The 19,892-nt window shown below is 55.4% G+C and overlaps 2 protein-coding genes and 1 long non-coding RNA gene across 3 annotated transcripts; 2 read left to right on the top strand and 1 right to left on the bottom strand.

The window, feature by feature from the left end:
- Nucleotides 1–1,986: 1,986 nt before the first annotated feature.
- Nucleotides 1,987–11,127, bottom strand: SGCA (sarcoglycan alpha). Its single transcript, XM_058703056.1, has 10 exons — nt 11,076–11,127; nt 10,113–10,232; nt 9,861–10,015; nt 9,626–9,698; nt 9,078–9,276; nt 8,647–8,809; nt 7,533–7,741; nt 7,345–7,371; nt 2,443–2,635; nt 1,987–2,171 (listed from the first exon to the last, which is right to left on the bottom strand). The coding sequence occupies exons 1-9, from the start codon at nt 11,110–11,112 to the stop codon at nt 2,455–2,457; spliced, it is 1,164 nt and encodes a 387-aa protein (XP_058559039.1). The 5' UTR covers nt 11,113–11,127; the 3' UTR covers nt 1,987–2,171; nt 2,443–2,454.
- Nucleotides 5,834–6,722, top strand: LOC131497092 (spermatid-specific linker histone H1-like protein). The gene is made up of 2 exons (XM_058703057.1): nt 5,834–6,483; nt 6,514–6,722. Exons 1-2 carry the CDS (start codon nt 6,050–6,052, stop codon nt 6,635–6,637), a joined length of 558 nt encoding a protein of 185 aa, XP_058559040.1. The 5' UTR covers nt 5,834–6,049; the 3' UTR covers nt 6,638–6,722.
- LOC131497093 (uncharacterized) lies at nt 10,625–19,445 on the top strand. Its single transcript, XR_009254765.1, has 4 exons — nt 10,625–11,137; nt 12,002–12,177; nt 13,081–13,247; nt 19,119–19,445. It is a non-coding gene; the product is annotated as an uncharacterized LOC131497093 (long non-coding RNA).
- The last annotated feature ends 447 nt before the right edge of the window (nt 19,446–19,892 follow it).

Here is a 19,892-nt window from a genome sequence, read left to right as displayed (position 1 = left end):
GCTCAGAGCCTCCAACCTGAGCAGATTCGGCGCGACTCCAGGTTTCCACCGGATGAGGGGCCTCAAGGGAAAGGAAGAAATGCACGAGACGGAAACACTGTCTTACCAGAGGACCCATGTGGTTGGGGGTGGCCACCCCAACAGGCCTTCAGTCCGTCAACAAACATCTCCCGAGCGCCTCCCGTGTGCCAGCCCTGAGCCTCTCTGCCTGCCTCCGCAGGTGCTTATGGGATAACTAACCAGCTAACCAACCAACCAACTAACTAACAGGTATGGGATGCCCAGCAGGGGGGCCGGAGGGGGCTCTCTGAGGAAGGGGGGCTCTCTGAGGAGCTGCTATTTGGGCAAAGATCAAAACAAGCACAGTGAGAGCGCAGTTCCGTGGATGCGGCAGCGGGGGGGGGGGGGGGGGGGGGGGCGGGGAGGGCACTGGGAGTTCCCAGCAGAGATCTTGAACAGAAGCATGTTATGAGGCAGTAGGGCTGCGGTGGGCGTGGGAAGAGCAGGGATGAGGTCAGAGGGCTGGGCAGGGCCAGCACGGCTGGTCAAGAGCGTGGATCTCACTCTCAGTGTGACCGGAAGACGTTGGAGAGTCAAAAGCAGGGGGCGAGATTCCGGATCTGATCTTTCTCCTGAAAAGACGGCCCGGCTCCTGCTGGAGCTGAGGGGCTCGAGGGGCAGGGAGCCAGGGGGGCGCTGTGCAGGGGCCCCGGGAGCCAGATCCTGCTGCTGCACCGGGAAGGTCAGAGTGGAGGCCGAGAGAAGCCGATTCAGGACACGCTTGAAGGTGGGGATTCCAGGGAATGAGAGAAAGGGCAGGAGGTCCAAGGGCACCCTCACCACCCCTTTGCCTGTATATTTCGGGACACCCGGATGCAGTATTCACAAACCCAGGGGTCCTTGGCCCAGGAGGCACCACCATCAGACTGGGGCCCCTCCCCATCGGCCCCCAAGCCCGGGCCCCTGCCTCCAGGGAAGGGAAAACCCCCAAGTGCAGCGCCCCCGCCTCCACCGCCCCATGGCAGCCCCCTTCAGGGAGCGAGAGGGATGATTAAGAGTCAGCTCCAGGATAATGGGTAGATCCCAGGCCTGGTGGGATTTAGAGGCCACCGTGGCCGATGTCTTGCCCTTGTTTGGATTTTCTGGGAGATGCCACCTGGAGCCAGGGGCCTGGGACCTAGGTCACAAGTCCTTGCCCCTCTGCCATCCCTCCTTTATCTGGGCCCCCCCTCAGGTCTAGTCTCTGGCTCATCCTCGAAAGGGAGTGGTCAGATGCGAGCCTGGATGTAGGCTCACGATGGCAGTGGGCAGGGGCACGGTGGCCCGGCCAGGTTGTAGCCACCTGGGAAAAACCAGCTCGAGCCTCTTCCTAGCCAGCCGAGCTCTGCAGGGCCAAGCTGGTGACGCTCAGCTCAAGGGTTCCAGGTCGTGCCGTGTCCTCTGGACCTCGGTCCCTGGAAAAGCCCACTAGGAAGGGGGTCATTGAGCCCGGGCATTCGGGGTCCTGTAGCTCAACCCCTTCTCTCCACATACAGACTGGGTTCGCTGGCAGCATGCGTTACAAAGGGGCTCTTCCCCTAGGGGATCTTGACAGGTAAGAGCCTCTTGCTTCCAGAACCCTTCAGCCCTCCAGAAGGCAGGGTAGAGATGGACATACCAGGTCCTAATCCAAACTCTGCCACGTGCTTGCTCTGTGACCTTGGGCAAGTTGCTTACTCTCCCTGGGCCTCAGTTTCCTCATCTATATAATGGGGATAATGATGCATCACTATCAGGTTCACGTGAGGACTCAGACCAGGGCCACAGGTAGCAGGTCCCTCCCTCTTTCTTCCAGAGAAGGCGAGAAAACAGCAAAACGCCAAGAGTCCAAAGGGCAGGCTGGCAGCCCCTGGCTGACTCTGAGGGCTCCCAGGAGGCAGAAAGGGAAACTGAGGCAGCGAGTGCTGGCGGGAGGCTGCTGAGAAGAAGGTGCTGGTGGCAATAGGCGAGGAGAGCGGCAGCTATTTATTCTGGGGGTCTTGACCCCAGACACCCTCACCTCCCCCACTGCGTCTCTCTGCTTGTTCCAAGCCTGGGGGCCATGAGGCCGGGAGCCGGAATCAGGAGGAAGGATGTGGCTGTGAGTCGGCTGCTCTGTGCACGGGGGGAGAAAGGAGGATGAGGCTCTGGACCTGGAACAGCAGAGGGAAGGGATGAGGGGCCGTGAGGCCCAGGCCCTGGTCCTCCTGGCCTCCTGGCCACCCCAGACCTCTGACCCCGAGTGTTTGGCCCTGGGGGGCACGGCCCTGGCCCTGCCGAGCAACCCCCACCGGTACCTCAGAGGAGTGGGCAGGTCTGTGTGCCCCTTCCCTGGACCTCAGCCTCCCCACCGTCTGCCCCAGCCTTGAGACAGAAGCCACCTTGTTCCCCAAAATGAGGCTGGCACCGCCCACCCAGACCCACCTGGCTGTGCCCTCAGTGCTGGTCCAGGATGAGGGGCACCTGGGCGCTGTCCACCCGGGGGGGCAGCCGCTCGCCCGTGCGCACGTTGAACATGGGCAGCGTGGAAAGCGGCCGGGGCACCTCACGGCTGGAGGCCATCTGTCTTAGCTCCTCCGTGTTCCCGCGGATCGTGCAGTGGTGGACCATCTGGATGCTGGGGGCACAGAGCCGGCAGAGTCATCAGCCCCGGGAGTCAACCCCGGTGAGGTGCAGCGCGCCACTGGCTGCGAGCCCCCCTGCCACCTCCCCCACCTGGTATGTAGGGGGAAGCTCGCACACACGACGGGTGAGGGGAGGACAAACTGGAAGGTCTTCGGCGACAGCTCAGTGGCCGGTAATGGGAGCAGAAGCCGTGGCTGCAGACGGCCTGGATTCAAAGCTCTGTGTCCCTGGCAAGTTGCTTAACCACTCTGCACCTCAGTTTCCCCAGCTGTAAAATGGGGATAATAATAGGACTACCTTCTAGCGCTGTAGCAGGAATTAGGGGAGAAAAGTGTTTTTAGAAAAGTGCCTGGAGCATGGGAAGAGCTTCCGGGATGCTAAGACATGAAGAGACACCCACGGTGGATATATTATTTCCAGAGGCCGGTGTCTGCTGGGCTTTATATACTGATGACCCTGTAGGACCCTTCCAGCACTCAGCTCCCTCCCCTAATACTCTCTCCTACCACTGACCGTCCAGCCCTCCCCGCCTCATCCCTTAGTCTGGCAAACCTACCCCCTCTCTCTTCCCACCTCCCACTTTTGCTCACGCTCTCTCCTGCCTGGCCTTGACAGTCTCATCTTCTGGCTCCTCCCATCTAGCCTCCCCTGCCTTTGTACCTTGACCCCTCCCAACCTGCTCCAGTCTGCCCCCAGCACCAACTAGCTCTGGACACGGAATCTCTTCTTTCTGTCTTTATTTCAGACCAAGGCTCCTTGAGGCCTGCACCAAGCCCCGGGCTCAATGGGCCTGGAATCCCCGCGTCCTTCCTGAACTCAGTTTCTTCCCAGAAGGCTCAGCCTCGTTCTCATCTGACAAGTCTCATGAGCTTGCTTTCCGCTGTCTGGGGCAAGCTTGAGTTCACTCTGAGAAGGAGGGTCGCACAATGTAACCTAGCACGAAGACTTGCTTTGGGTTCGAATGTGAGTTCTACTCCTTACTGGCTGTGTGACCTTATGCACGTCACTTAACTTCTCTGTGCCACGATTTCCCCGACTGTAATGCGGTTGCTGTACAAATTAAATGAGTTAATGCAGGGAAAACAAATCTCTCCTGGTCAGCATCACGGCAAGCGGCAGCTAATATTACAGGGAGCTTGCTGTTGCTATCATAATTATCAATGTTGGTTTGTTATAGCGGGCCCACTGCTGTGCTTAGCCTCCAGTAAAGGGATGTTTCCAAGCCCCTTTCCGCGAACCCACCCACATTTGTGAGTCCAGCTTGGAGATATTTTCCCAGACTACTGGTTGCCAGGTGAGACAGCACGAACCTTTCATCACAAACAATAAAGGGCTGGGGCCCTAGGCAGGGCGGAAGCTACCCTACTTGCCTCTGGGCTACTGATCAAATGGGGAAGGGGCAATGACCCCCACCCCTGTCCAAGTCTGTTAGTGGACTGAGCTAGACTCCAGCTAGACTCCGGCTAGAACCTGACAGATGAGACGACAGGTCAGACTCTCTAGCTTCACGCCGAACGGGCCACACTCCTCCTCGGGGGTGGGGGAGTAGGACCAAGTCCCGTCTGGTTGGCGGGAGGGGGTGGGGTCACCCTAGAAGGCCAGGGTAGGATCCAGATGAGCTCTTGAGTCTGGAATTTGGCAAGCAGAGTTGTCCAAAACACAATTTTCCATTCCCAGGCAAGGGGAGGCTGAGGGAGAAAGGAAGTGAGAAACATGTGGATGCTTAGGGCTGGAGGCAGCTGGGCAGGTAATGCCCTGGGTAGGAGAAGGGCCTGAGTTAACGGGCCCCCTCCCTGCCCCCAGCCCCACATCTGGGTCTCATTACTCTGGCAACACACACAGGTGGAAAATGTTCTGGGGGATGTTTTTCCAGAGCAGGAGGAGAAGCCAGACCCGCACCGCCTTCTCCCACAGTCCTTCCACATCAGCACTTGGACAGACGAACGAAGGGGCAGGCATTCCTACACATGCACACACACACACACACACACACACACACGGCCCACTACCAACACGCAACGCTCGAGCCCTGTCTCTGGCGCACAGACCACACGAGAGGGTCCGGCTGGACGGCTTTCTGGCCAGCAAAATCTGATACGGACCGCAGAATCACAATTTGCGGTTTGAAAAAAAAAAAAAAGGTAGTTTCAAAAAACTTTTGAAAAAATGGTAGACATTGAACAAGCAAAAACAAGAATTGAATTTGTGGAAATAAATCGACGCAAGATCCAAACCAACAAGGGCTAATATGGCACCTGGTAAACCTGGGGATTGATTCAAACTTGATGAAGATTTTCTGATACCTTCGGAGCTACAACACTGACCCAGGAAAGCTGGCCGCTGGTGGAAATATCTGGTCAGAAGAGAATTTCCACAATGGCAGAAGATGTGAGTGATCAAATTGGGCATGGCCAAAAAAAATGGAAGAATGAAATCTTCCTTGAAAAACGTACATGGAAAATCCTCCACCTCTATGGGAAAAAATTCTATCAAATAAAAATGAGAATAAGAAAAAAAAAAAAAAAAGCAGAGGCTTTCCATTGCTTTGTGGTCAAAGATGACCAAGGAATCAAATCGACCTAAGTAAGTTGAAGAAGTACGTTTCTGTTCACTCTGGAAAATATTTTCCCCATAAGAATTCACAACGGTTGATGGGGCACCTGGGTGGCTCAGCTGGTTAAGCGTCTGACTCTCGATTTCAACTCAGGTCATGATCTCATGGTTTGTGAGTTTGAACCCCGCGTAGGGCTCTGCGCTGACAGCACAGAGCCTGCTGGGGATTCTCTCTCCTTCTCTCCCTGCCCCTCCCCTCCTCTCAAAATAAATAAATAAACTTAAAGAAAATTCACAAATGTTGGTATAATTCTGATTCTAAAACTGTTTCTATTCCTCAACCCAATGGGTTGCGATGGTGGGGTCAAAATGGTGGGTTGGAAACCAGGGTCTCAGAACACCCTGAAATCAGCTGGCACATTCGTTTCAAAACACGCATGCGGATGGGAGGCCCCACACCTCAGCCCTTCTTCCCGGGGTACCTGGCTTGTCAGATGCCCACACTATCTGGCAGTTCCCGTCTGCACCTCCCAGGAGGGAACGATGGGACTATTGTGACCCTCACAGGATTCTGGTGACCTCACAATGTCCCCCTGAGGTCACCACAGAGATAACCTTGCTGCCTCCTGCACCTGAGGCACAAGTCTGTGAGGCCAGCCGTGGGTGATCATCCTTTGTCCTCCTTCTGGCCACCCAGGGGAAGGCTTGGGCCGGAGCCCTCTGCGGGCGGAAGCCTCTGAGGGAACCAGGAGCAGAGACTCACCTCACCCACCGAGGAGAGACCGAGGGGAGACTTCCGGCCACTACCCTGGAGGTCCTTGCGCCTAGTTCCCTTCACCCGCCCCAGGGAGAGATGCAGAAAAACACTTCACTGCCGCCCGCATCTCCACCCTTGGCCTCGAACGCTCTGCAGGGTGCGGGCCGGCAGGCCAGCCCATCCGGAACTTCTAGCGAGAGTGAGACTGGGTGCCCAGCCAGCCCCAAAGTCCGCCAGAAACCCAGCATATCCAAGGTGATCCTGGGGGTTGTGGCCCACAAGGGGGCGCACAGACACGTGACGCTGGCCACGCTGAAGAAGGCTGTGGCCACCGCAGGCTACAACATGACCCGAAATGCCTGGCACTTCAAGCGAGCGGTCAAGGGGCTGGTGGACAAAGGCATGCTCAAGCAGGTGACCGGCAAGGGGGCCTTGGGCTCCTTCCGCATTGGCAACAAGTATGCCTCCAAGGTCAAGGGCAGGTCCCAGAGCCGGCGCCAGTCTGGGCAGCGCCGGTCTGGGCAGCGCCGGTCTGGGCAGCGCCGGTCTGGGCAGCGCAGGTCTGGGCAGCACCGATCCGGGCAACGCCAGCCTGGGCAGCGCAGGTTGCAAGCAGGCTCCCAGAAGGGGCACAAGCGACTAAACAAGGGGGTTCGCAGGGTGGCCAGATGTCGCCACAATTAACTAGGCAGGCCAGGCAAGCAAGCAGGGGTGCCAGGCCCGCCAAAGGCTCAGTGCAGTGGAAATAAAAGGAGCCTAACTTATTTCACATCTGCCTCCTGGAATCTTTGGGGCTCAAGGGGGTGGGAGGGGAAGAAGGCTAGGAACAGAGGAGGGTAAGGCCGTGGGGAGCGGGCACCTGGGCAAAATAAGGGTGAGACGGATTTGGGAAGGGCTGGGGGAATTGAAAGCATCCACAGACATTAGCTAGTTCAATGACAACATCAGTGATGTTCCAGGTGGAGAAACCAGGGCCAGAGAGTGTCATGGTAATTGTGTGACAGAACCCAGCCTGGAACCATATATGGTGTGAGAGTGTCTGTGTGCGTGTGTGTGTGTGTGTGTGTGTGTGTGTGCGTGCGCGCGCGCGCGCAGCCTCTTAGGTTGCTTCTCAACCCCCCCAGGGTGGCAGCGAGCCCCCAGACCTGGCTGGCTCCCCACCCTTGCCCATCCCAGGTTAAAGTCTTCCGTGGAGACCAGGAAATGAGAAGGCTGGGTCAGGAAAGGTCAAGCCCAGCAACCAGTCAGCCCAGAACTGGAGCTCAGAGGCCAGGGGCGGACCCCACCATCCCAGAGCAATCTGGCTTGTCTGTGCTGCTCATGGAGGTTAGAGGGTCCACCCCAACAGTCTAGGGGGGCTCCCACCCAACCCCCTGTTTTCCCCTACTCACTCAGAGGTGGCCAGGTCTCTCTTCAGCCTGTGGGAAAGCAAGGGAAGGGATTAGTTATTACCCATAAGCCTCTCCTGGTTCCAGGCCAGGCAAGAGGTCCCCACTCCTTTCCTGGATGAGGCTCCCTGAGAGGCCTGCGTGCCTGGGCAGCCACAGTGCCCTCCCTGCCCTCTGTCCCCCACACTCACCGTCCCTCCCGCCGGCAGCACATGATGTAGGCCAGCAGCAGGGTGAGTAGCAAAGCCACCAACAGTGGCACCAGGAGGGTGACCAGCGCATCAGTGACGAAGTCTCGGGCCGTGGCCTCAGTGGGTGGGCAGAAGAACGGGTCATGTTCCAGAATCCCATCGCCTGGGGTGGGCGCGTCATCTGCAGGCTCTGGCACTGACTTATCCACCTGCTCAGAGAACCCAGTTGGCTAGACACAGAGACCCCACAGGGACAGGGCAGGGGTGCCCCCATGCCTGCCTCCCCCAGCTTGACCTAGCAGGACAAGCACTGGAATAAGAACCAAGACAGAAAATCTAGGAGAGGCAGGTCCATACAGTGGTTAGAGCACACCTCTAGGGTCCTCCCGCCTGGGTTCGGATCCTGATTCAGACAAATGCTATGCTGGATGACTTACCTCCAGCTGCCTCAGTTTCTTCCCCTGCAAAGTCAGAATGCTAATAGTGGTACCTGTCTCTGGGGTGGTGGGGAGGGTAAGACATGTTGATTGGATAGTGCCTAGCACACTGCAAGTGCTCAGAGTTGTTGATTATCAGTCTTTGGCCGCACTGTCGGTCAGTTCACAGGGACAGAGTATTCCAGGGGTTCCCAGCCCGGGGAGCCGGGGTCTCTAGGAACCCTAGATAATTCTGTTCAATACCCCAAAGGGCAGTAGCGAGCATCTTTGGTTTATAACTTGGAGGTGGAAACTATCTGGAAACTATCCCAGGCAGATTTGGACACCTTGGAAGGAAGCAGACAGAGCTGTCCCAAAGAGTACCCTTGTGGGGAAAGGGTGCTGGAATTGCTCTACGGGAGTGAAGGTTCCAACTATTGGGACTACTGGAGCCAGGAGATGCCTTTCCTGGATTATGGACTCTGTCGCCCTCTCGTGGGATGAGGTGGAACTTCGGAGCGCGCGCATTCGAGCGCGGCGGGGTGGGGGAGGGGGCGGGGGGGGGGGGCTGTTGCGCGCAGTGTCTACTCAGAGAAAGAAACAGGAACAGAGAGATGGGGTGGGGAAGAAGGGTAGGGGGGAGACTGTGATGGGGGGCATGCCCCATCCCCATCCCCAGAGCCAGGGTCCCTCCTCACCAAGGACACATTGCACCAGTCCACACGAAAGTGAGGTGCCAAGGTGTCGTAGCAGGACAGAAGCGGAGGCTGGCCCTGGGCACAACGAGCACGGCTGTCGGGAGATGCCACCACCTTCAGGCAGGTGGAGAAGGGTGAGGCCGAGCCCACCTTGATGTAAACCCTGGGCCCAGATAGAAGCCACGGTTAACAAATTGGGGAGGGGATGTACACTGGGCACTGGAGGTTTGAGGGTTGCGGGGCCACCTTGAGACCTGGGTTATGGGTGAGAGTACGTAGCTCCACATCCTTCTAGGGGGCCTTACACTCCCACGAATGTCTTTGGATAGCTGGATCGTTTACGTCCTCGTAGGGTACCAGGGAGTGCGCCGTTTGGGGTAACTAAGGTTTGGGCTCCTCCTCCAGGTGGCCCTCCTGGATTGCACGCTTACCCTTCCTTGCGACCCTCAATGGGAAGGGGGACGCGACCCCCACGGTCCAAGGCAGAGGTAACGTTGAGTAGCTGGAGCTCCCCTGACTCCCAGAGCCCTCCCAAGGCTGTGAGGAAGCGACTGGCGGGCGTCGAGGGCAGCACTTCCTCCACATCGTGGCTTCGAACCAGGAACTCAGCCTGGTAAGGCAGCAGGGGGCCTGGAAATGCCAGGTTGGCACCCAGTTCTGCATGGATCCTTCCCGAGCCTTCCCCCCCACCCCGCCACCCACACTCAAGCCCTTCCCCATGCCCCCTGACTCCTCCCTTCCTCCCTAAATCCCCATGCATCACAAGCCCCAAATGCCCTCCCTGTGGCCTCAACGACTTGCCCAAGGCCCCACACACTGTCAGCAGAACATCCAGTTTCTACAACTCTAGAGCCCTCCCATGATGCCCAGCTCCCACCACGCCCAAGTGTCCCCTTCACACCCCCTCCCTCCTTCCAAGGGAAATCCCCCGAGACAGGCTTGGTGGGTGGGAGTGGGGCAGGGGTATGGCTGGTGGTACCTTCTGGGTCTCCAATCAACAGCACCAGCCTCTGCCAGGTGGTGTCAAAGCTGTCCCGATTGTACGCTATGACCTGGCAGGGGGAGGGGATGGGGAAGAGGGCTGAGGGATGGGGTTAGGGGACAAGACATGTGGAGAGGACAGAGACGCCCTCACCTAAGAGGCATCTAAATTATGTAAATGGACATGAACGAATGCCCACATGGGACCCAGCCACTGGGGTCCCTGCTGGTACCTCGATGACCTGGCGCCCACGATCTTCTGGGGTGGGGGTGCCGTAGAGGAAGCCAGGGTGGTGGGGGCTGCGCTGGGTGTAACGGAGCCACCGAGGCAGGTCTGGGTGTCCCTGGAGGTGGGCGTGGTAGGTGATAGGGACGGTGGGTGGGACATCTGGTGAAAGGGAGGAGATTGGAGAAATGACCGGAGCCTTCGCCAGCCCCTGGCCAGTCCCCAGCCTTCCGCCCAACGCCCCTGGGGCCCCTCTCACCAACGTGCTCAGAAAGACTGGGGAAGGTTTCCTGGTCCAAGGTGTGGACAAAGACGCGGCCCACAAGAGGCTGCAAGGTGGTCTGCTGGGCCTCCGTGTCCCCCAGCCCTGCCAAGGGACCTGTGGGGACCCCAGAACCCCCAAACACACGCATCAGCCTTAGTACCAGGCAGGGGATAAGCTCCTGGTGCCCCTAAGAGACAGAAGTGGTGGTGGCGGGGCAGTGGGGGGGGGGGGGCTCTCAGGAAAGGACAGGGTGGGGCCTGGCTGTGACAAGTCCTAGACCTTTGTTGGTTTGGGTTCGTGGGAGCCCCCTCCCCCACTCATTTTAGGCTTCCTTGGAGGAGTCACAGTGGGCGGGGACTGCTGTCGGCCTGAGAGGGGTGTGAGATGGGGGGGTGGTGTATGTGTGTTAAAGGCACTTGGAAAAGAACCCTTAAGAATGCTGGGTGTCTGGGAGGCTGGAGGGGAGGGGGAGAGGGAAGGAAATTTTGGAGGAGGTGGGTAGCCATTCTGGAACCCTCTCCCCTTTCCCCGCATACACCGGGAGAGGGACCCACAGGAGAGGCCAGGAAAAGCTGAGCCAGTAGGATCCTGTGCCCCAGGGAGAGTATTTGCCCCAGCGGGCCCCCCCACCCTCACGGCCAAATTTAGCCTGGGCCTAGAAAGAAGGCAGACCAGCCAGCCCATTAAAGGGCCCACGACGCTCCGGGCCTGTGCCGTCAGGCCCACCTCGGCCTAGGGCACCCCACCCTTCAGAGCTCCCGGCCCCCCACTTCCCGGAGCCCTGCTCCCAGCCCCATTTCCCTAGACCTCCCACCGGACACAGCATTAACACCCCAAAGTCCTTCTGGCTCCTGCCCCCAGACTCCTCCCCTGAGGGACCTCTGTACTTTCGCCTCTCCACCCCTAAATCCTGTCCCTTCATCCTGGGCCTCCTCCCAGAAGAAGGCCCCAACTTGCCCACAAGGAGAAGAATCCAGATTACTGCTGCTGCCATGGCTGCCCCAGCCTGCCCAGCCCCCGTGAGTGACAGAGACAGGAGCGGTGGGGAGGAGAGAGGGAGGGGAGGAGGGAGGGGAGGAGAGAGGGAGGGACAATGGGGAGGTGTCCCAGAGCAGCTGGCCCCAGCTTCTAGCCGGCGGGGGACTCCCCATTCCCACCCAGAGCAGGCACTGACCCTGGGGTGGACACTCTCTTCACATGACAGGATCCCTCCAACGATCCCCTCCAGGTGGTCAGAGAATGTTTTCTAAGCCACTAACCTGATTCCCCCCTAAAAACACTAAGGGCTCCCCCTTGCCCTGAGTGTCCGGCTGTCGATGGCTTTCAGACCCTGCCTGTACCTGGCCCTCCTGTCCAGAATCCCCTCCTCTCCCCACTACCGATCATACACACACTACCCCAGGGCTTCTGCACAGCCTCGCCCCACCCCTGACACACTCCCCTAAGCCTCCCAAGTGCCTTGCACAAGCTTAGAGTTCCCTTCCTGCCCTCCTCCGGCCGGCACACTCCATCACCTCGCAAGGACTCGGCACAGGCCTCCTCTCCTCCCTGAAGTCTCCCTTTGCCCCCTCCTTCCGCTAGGCTGAGCTGGGTGGCCCCTTGGCCCCTGTCCACAGCATCGCGGGGCGGACCAGAGTCTTATTATCTTTGTATCCCTGGATCTGGTGCAGGCAGGTGTAGGGGACTAGGTGACGGCCTCCTTACGAGTACGCTGAACAGCCGGGTGCCTGTTCACCCAGCCCGTGTCTCCAGACCCAAGTACTCCCAGCGTGTACCCCAGGTCTGGGAAGACAGACTGCGGCCTGCAGGCCTGGACGCACATCCCCCCCTTGACCACTCAGCTGGAGACGGGGGGGCGTGAAAAACTCAATTGCCCTCTCTAGGCTCTGTTCCGGCAACTACAACTTGGCCAGGACACTGCTTACCTCTCGACGCCCTTGTGAGGAAGCCTCAACATCATGAACTCTGGCGCATGCGTACAGAGCACCTACCGCGTGCCAGGCACAGAGGAAGCCTCGACGGGCAGCACCCTGCCCCCCACGGAGCTTGCACACCACCGGTGGGTAATGACAGGTAATCCCCCGCCTGCCACTCTGCTCCAGGCTTTATGGACATTTCCAGGCAGTAACTCGTTCCATTCCCCCAGCAGTTCCGTGAGGCGTTACTTTCATCCCCATTTTCAGGTGCGAAAAGGGAGGCATGAGGGCCACTTGGGCTTCCCCAAGGCCATACTCCTGACCAGCTGAACACATGTGAACCACTCAGCCCAGTGCCCTACTCAACCCCCGTGGCGGCGGCTGCTCTTGCTGGTGGGGCACCCTTCCCCCTCCTTCTTGCCTCCGCCCAAGGATCTTGGTCCAGGCGCGAAGGGGGGTGGGGTGCCCTTCTCTTTGGGGGCTTCTTGGAGCAGACAGAGGGGACTCTCCCCAGCTGCCCTGAGGAGGAGGCAGAGACCCACAGGTGCCAGGGTTCCAAAATGCTCTGTGTTCGGTGAGCACCCCTCCCGGGCCCTGAGATGAAGGGCCCTGGCATCTCACCGCCATACCCAACACCCCAAGCAAGGGTGGCGGGGCCCGAGGGACAGGGTGTCGGCCTGCCGGCGGGAATGACTAGCACGTGGGCAGCTTACTTAGTCCTCGTCTTTTTTGCTGTCTCTCCACCTGACCGTCCCACCCGTCCCTGGAGAGCCACCAAATTCCAGAGTCAGCAGGCACTCAGGCTCTCAGGCAGGGCAGGCTTTGTCCCAGAATCACCTGGGCACCTGTCCGCCTTCTCAGAGATGGAGGGCACGAGGGAGAAAGGTTCTGGAGAAAGCACAAAAGTCAGAGGGCTCTGGGCGGGGGAGGGGGGAGGCAGAGGTGCCAGAGACTGGCTGGCGGCCCAGGCCTCAGCCCCTCCGTGGCTCCATGTGACTCCTCTGCTATATTTGGAGCGACCCACTCACACCCTCCGCTGTTTTCAGGTAGCAGGGCCCGAACCCAGTGCTGCCAGGCCCACAGAGGCCAGCTTCCTTACGGATCCTTCTCCCCTCTGCCTCCAAACCAGGGGACCCGGGGACTGTGCCAGGGGTCAGCTGGAAGTCCCCTGTGGCCCACCAGAGGACCTCACCCACTCAGAGCTATCTGGATGGTAACCTGCCTCTGTAACTCTCAACACCTGTGTTCCTTGGGAGCCTGGGCGGGGGATGGGGGGTGCGGACAGAGAGTGGGGTCACACATCCTTCAACTTCTTACTTTTCAAATTTTACCTAAAACCGAAGTCCACAGTCCCCCCCCCCCCCCCCCCCGCCCCGGGTGGCTCAGTCGGCTGGGCCACTGACTTCGGCTCAGGTCATGACCGATCGTGATCGGTTCGTGAGTTCGAGCCCCGCGTCGGGCTCTGTGCTGACAGCTCAGAGCCTGGAGCCTGCTTCAGATTCTGTGTCTCTCTCAAAAATAAACATTAAAAAAAAAAACCCAAAAAACTAAAGCAAAACCAAAAACAAAGCCAAAGTCTACAGAATAAAAGAACGAACTGCCACGTACCCATCCCCCAGCTTCAATAGTTAGCAGCTCGTGGACAATCTCCCGTCACATATACGACACCCGACTTTCCCTCCTAATTTCCTCTGTCAATACTTTGGCATGTATCTTTGAAAGATAATGACTCTTTTTTAAACAAGCACAATCGTTACACCTAGTGCCTTAGTATTCCTTAAAGTTAATAATAATTCCTTAAATCAGATCTATAGTGTTCAGATTTCCATCCCTCAAAAATGCCTTTTTTTTTTAAATGCATTTGTTTGAATCAGGATCCGAATAAGTACACACACTGCAACCGATTAATGTGTCTCCTTTATATTTCTTTAAATCCATTGGTTCCTTATCCAATCCTCTCTCTCTCTCTCTCTCCCTATCTTTTTCCTTGAGGGAACCAGGTCATTTGTTGTGCAGTTTTCCAGTCTGGGATTTGCTGATTTGCATCTCTAGGGTGTTCTTTAACATGTCTCTCTGGCCTCTGTACTTCCTGTAAATTGTATTTCCTGTACATTGTTATTTCCTGCAAATTGTAGTTGGATTGAGAGTCCTGATCAGGCGTAGGTTCTATTTTCTTTAGCAAGACCGCTTCACAGATGGTGGTATTGCTTCTTCCATCCCGAAGCATGGGCAACCACTGATGCTCTGTGCCTCATCTATCAGCCTTTCCCCGCCCCCCTCCCCAAAATGGTGATATTCCCATTCAATCACTCCTTCCTTTATTGGCTGGAATAATTCTAGACCCAGCAACTGCCCCTCGCTTACTGTTTGGTTACTGAGTGGTATGAAGGCAAGGTGGGATAAATACTTGATTCTGTTCTTGTATTTACCAATTTTAAGATAATGAATTGATTCCCTAGCATCCCTCGAACTTTGGCCGTTAGCTTTTTTAAAAAACGTTAGTAGCATAATTATGACTTTATGGCTTTAAACATATTTGATCTTCAATCCACCGTGACTGGTATCGCTCCCGACCTTCATACTGTCCCTTCATGAGCTCCCGCTGTGGCCCCCCTCCCACTGGAGCATCCTTCTGGGGCAACTGCATCCTTCTGGGTCATCTCTGCATCTCAGTGTCTCAGCCTGGTCTCCACCTGTGCCACCCGCATCTGTCTCCCCCAGCTTTCCACCTGACCTTCGCCTGTCAATGTCTCAGTTGAAGTCCTCTGGTCCTTTGTCCCTGGCTCTGCCCATCTCAGTGAATATTTCCTGAATGAATGAATGATTGAATGAATCAATGCATCATCTCCCCAACTCTCTCAATCTACTCTGTCTCTGTGAGCCTCTTGATTTCTGAAGGCCATATTTTCTTCCTCTGTATCTGCAACCGGGGATTATTTGTTGTCACGAGGGACAAAGGAAAGGGATTCTCATCATTGTGATCTGATTGTCGCATCTGCCTCCCAGACTCCACCCACATCTTTCCTCCCCTCCTCTTCACCGCCCCCAGCCCACAACAAAGGATGTGATCTGTCAGTCTGCCACAAGAGGGCGCGTTCGCGGCTGCGACCCGGACCTGCGCCTGCGCAATGTTGGGACAGAGCAGGGCCTGGTGGGGGCGGGGGGAGGGGTCGGGTAGGGGGGCGGGGGGAGGGGTCGGGTAGGGGGGCGGGGGGAGGGGCGGGAGCGCCCCGCCCCGGGTTGGGGATGCGCGTCACTAGTGTTGGCTGAGAACCGCAGCTAGAGGAGGCGACGCTAGAGGAGGCGACGCAGGAGGAGGCCGACGGCCTCGAGCCTTACCTCGTACTCCCCTTCCGGGTCCAGAGGATGTTCTTCCAAGTGGGGAGGAGAATCCGCATGGAGGCAGGGAACTGGACACAATGCCCTCTTCCCCACCATCCTCATCATTGGTTATCGACCCTCTGACTTCCAAGCACGTCTATCTTTGCCCACGGCATTGGGGGGCACCATTCTGAGGACCTAAGGGTACCCAGAATCCGCCCTTTATCCTTGAACTTCAGCCCTCAAAGAGGTTTCTTGAAGCCTTGTGACCGCCCAGGGCAATCAATCCTGAGTCTGAGAATCCCAGAGACCATCCCTGACCAAACTTTTTAGCTTACAGGAGAAACAGAGAAGGGGAGGGGATAGTCAGAAGTCTCACAGCACAGCATTCTGCCCAGCCAGCTCTCCGGACACGGACACGGAGCGGAGGGGAGACACTCCTTCCCTGGAAAGCGGGGGTAATAAGAACCAATGAGATAATGGAAGCGAAAGTGCTTTGTAAACTGTATAAAGCTCTGGAGAAAGGAAGGGGTCTTTTATTTATTTATAGCTGACGGTGCAAGACAATAGCTGCCCAGGGCCAGCCCACTGGCACAGCCCGAGTGCTGGAAGAAGTCAGATTTAGAAGCTACTGCTCAGTGATAGAAGGATTCGGGAAAATAAAAGAAAGGAACTCTCTGACATTTTTCGCGGATGGTATGATTATTTATATAGAAAATCCAAGAGATACTACAGGCACGTCATGAGGGCTATTTAAGGGAGATCAACAAGGTTGCTGGACCAAAATTAACATCCAGATGCAATTAAAATACCAAATGCCACGGTGTTCCTGGACACTCGCAATGTTACTGGAAACTGTAATATATTTTTTAAAAAATAAATTATTAACGATACTATTAAAATTGGACAGAACCCTGAAAAAACCGCACGGATCCTTATGAAGAAAAACTATGAGCCATAAAACTATAAAAACTCTAGGCTATCAGAGGAATAAGTGGAGAGATGTATTGAATTTAGGGGTGAGAAGCCTCAGTGTCCTGAAAACAGCTCTCTCCGTATTAATCTTCTGATTCGATGCGAGTCCAATAAATACGCCAATAGGACTTTGCAGAGTCAGGCAAGGCTCTTCTAAAATTCATACGGAAGAGCTGGGGACCAAGAGGCCAGACAGTTCTGAAAAAGAATAAGCCCCTGACAGATACCAAGACTTCTTTGAAAGCGATATTAATGAAAACAATGTGGTATCAGTGCCGGGCTAGACAAAGAGATCAATAGAAGAGACTGCCCAGAAACAGATCCAAGCATATGTGGGAACGTGATTTATGATGTCAGCGGCATTGCGACTCAGTGAGAGGGAATAGGCTATGTAATAAAAAGGGTCTGGAATTTTTTAAATAATAATAAACAAAAGGTTAGTGTCCAAGCTAAGGTTAGCGTCCAAGAAAGAACTCCTGCAAGCCAATAAGGAAAGCACAGACGTTTCGAGTGCCACCCCAAATGGCATTCTTTCCCTTCCTCGCTGCTCATGGAACCCTGGTCTGATTCAGGAATCAGGAATCTAGGCTTTTGAGAAGGCTGGGCCTTCCCCCAGCTGCATCAGGTGAACCGCGATCGGTCTACATATAGCATAATTCAGTTCCTCCCGTCCGTGGCTGGCTTAGGGGTGGACATGTATGCGATTCTGGCTGCCAAGACCAGAAGGGAGATCTCCTGTGGGGCTTCTGGAAGAAAACGTCCACTTCCTTCTACCTTCTGGACATTTGTCTGCACACGACACCTGGAGCAGAGGCCACTTTTGGGGACCAGGAGGGGCTGGTCTAAGAGGCAAGCCACCGTGATGAGGAGGATATTGTGGAAAGGTGGAAAGAACCTGGTCCTTGACTGTCACAGCTGAGATTCTGAATTAACCAACCCTAGGACTTCTTGCTATAAGGAGACAACAAAATTCCTTTTTTGCTTAAAGCACATCTAGTTGGGCTTTCTATAACTTGTATCAAAAGGTACAACAGGGGCGCCTGGGTGGCTCAGTCAGTTGGGCGTCTGCCTTTGGCTCAGGTCACGACCTCACGGTTCAGGAGTTCAAGCCCCGCGTCGGGCTCTCTGCTGTTGGCATGGAGCCTGCTTCAGATCCTCTGTCCCCCCTGACCCCCTCCCCCACCTCTCTGCACCTCCCCCGCTTGCACGTGCACTCTCTCTCTCTCAAAAATAAAATAACACGTTAAAAAAAAAAAAAAGGTGCAATGGATAGCAAAGGAGACGGTCAGAAGCAATTCCACCAGAGGGAACCCAGGTGGCCAACAAGGATGAGAGAGTGTCGACTTCGTAGGCAGGGGACGCAGGCTCAGATGAGATACTGCTTCACACCCATCAGACCGACAAAAATAAAAAGTCTCCCAAGAGCAGCTGTTGGCAAGGATGTGGTCAGACAGGACATCTTGTACAAACGTTGGTGGCGAGGGCACAAAGTGGAGCCGTCGCTGGGGAGAGCAGTGGGGCGGAACCAGACAAGTTGAAAGTGTGCCTGCCCACGCCTCCGGCTCTCTGTTCCGAGGTGTACGTTCTCCGGACGGGCTCACACGAGTACCGGGGTGTTCATTGCAGCCCTGTTTATAATGACGAAACACAGAAACACCTCAAACGCCCTTCAGTAGAGAGGAACTGATAAATAAATTGTGGCTTATTCCCCTGCCAACATGACAACCAGAAGTTAAAGTGAAGGAATCGAAGCCACACGTGTCGGTGTGGCTCCGCTGTGAAAGTCCCGCCAAATGAGAAAAAGACACAAAATGATCCGCACGACAGGAGGGTGGTTATATACATCCCAATAATGGAAAAAGCGTTACTGTCTCCTGCTTTAGGAAGACATCAATGTGTAGGGGAAATATCAAATTACGGGCTAGACTTAATAAAGCGAGGAAATTCTGATCACATGCTACAACACGGAGGAGCCTCGAAGATGTTGTGCCAAGCCAGGCCCAAAGGAACATATGCTGTATGTGATTCCACTTGCATGGGGTACCGACAGTTGTCACATTCATAGAGACAGACAGGAAGTAGAGCAGTGGTTGCCAGGGGCCGAGGGGAGGAAGACACGGGGAGTTGGTGTTTAATGAGTACAGGGTTTCAACTGGGAGGACTAGAAAGTTCTAGACATGGACGGTGGTGTTGGTTGGTTGCAGGACAGTGTGAATGTAGTCAACGCTACTGAACCGAACCCTTCAAAGGGTTGAAAGAGCCAATTTTATGTTATTTTCCATATTTCACAATTTGGAAAAATAATGAACTTGTGGGCTATAAAGGATGCATCCCAAATTTATGACGGTGGGTAGGGTGGGCAAGGGGACCCGGGAGAAAGAGAAAGCACCAGCTTCCGTGTTCTGTTCTCTTCTGTGAAGGAACCCGAAGCAAAAATGATGCAAGGCTAGCATTTGTAAATTCTGTTTGTTATGTGATTCTCTGAACTTTTCTTATTTCTAAAGAAACGTTTCAAACTGAAATTATATACGTCATGTATCATATATATGATACGTATGAGATCATACGTATCATATATGGTATATCTCATATATCATAGATATCACATATATCTTCACACTTTTTTTTAAGAAAGAAGAGTTTTCTGAAATAGAACTGCTCTGAAGTGGCAGGATTTGTCCCCTCGAGGTCACCCGAGGCACAAGGGGTCGAAGGTGGGAGGCGGGAGAGCTGGCCTATGGAGGTTGTACCTATTGGCATGGGCAACATTTTCTCTTCCCTGACCCAGAGCAGGTGAGGCAAAGGCGGATGGAGGAAGGGAACTCTGAGAGCCGGTCTCCTCCTCAGGCACCCACTGCACAAGATCCAGAGAGCAGATGAAAAACAGAAGCCACCATCCAAACACAGGAATGTATATTATTAGCAGTTGGAGCAGGCACTGGAGTCCTTCGAATCCGCTGCCGACCAACTATATTGCCCAATCCTTCCGGTTAATTTTTTTCTTTGACCTCCCTGCATGTCTCTCGAGCTCCCACAGCTATGGCTGTCTGCGTTGCAAAATACATATTTACAGGCCCTCTAAGCCTGGCTAAATATAGGCTTTCTTTTAAAGCAACTGATGAGTTGGAGAAATCTTTCTTCTGTCCCATCCCTTCCCCACTCCCCAACACACACACACACACACACACACACACACACACACACACACACACTGACTCTCCTTCCACCGGTGGGCCCCAAAGGACCCCTGTCCTTGCTTAGGCAATGGGGGACTCTTGAGGCATCAACAGCAGGAATGAAAAGCCCTTTGGGAAGTGGAGAAGGGAGGTCACTTTCACTTCAGGGATGACCCCAAAAGATCCGGAGGACCTTCAGGCAGGGGGCGTTTATATTTCAGAAGTCCACACAATAGACCTCAGATGGAGGGGCGCCCTGGTGGCTCAGTAGGTTGAGCGTCCGACTCTTAATTTTGGCTCAGGTCATGAACTCACGGTTTCAGCATCAAGCCTTGCATCAGGCTCTGGGCTGAGCGTGGAGTCTGCTTGGGGTTCTCTCTCTCCCT

Source organism: Neofelis nebulosa, chromosome 16 (assembly GCF_028018385.1).
Source record: "Neofelis nebulosa isolate mNeoNeb1 chromosome 16, mNeoNeb1.pri, whole genome shotgun sequence".
NCBI lineage: Eukaryota > Metazoa > Chordata > Mammalia > Carnivora > Felidae > Neofelis > Neofelis nebulosa.
This window is presented reverse-complemented; position numbering and strand designations above follow the sequence as displayed.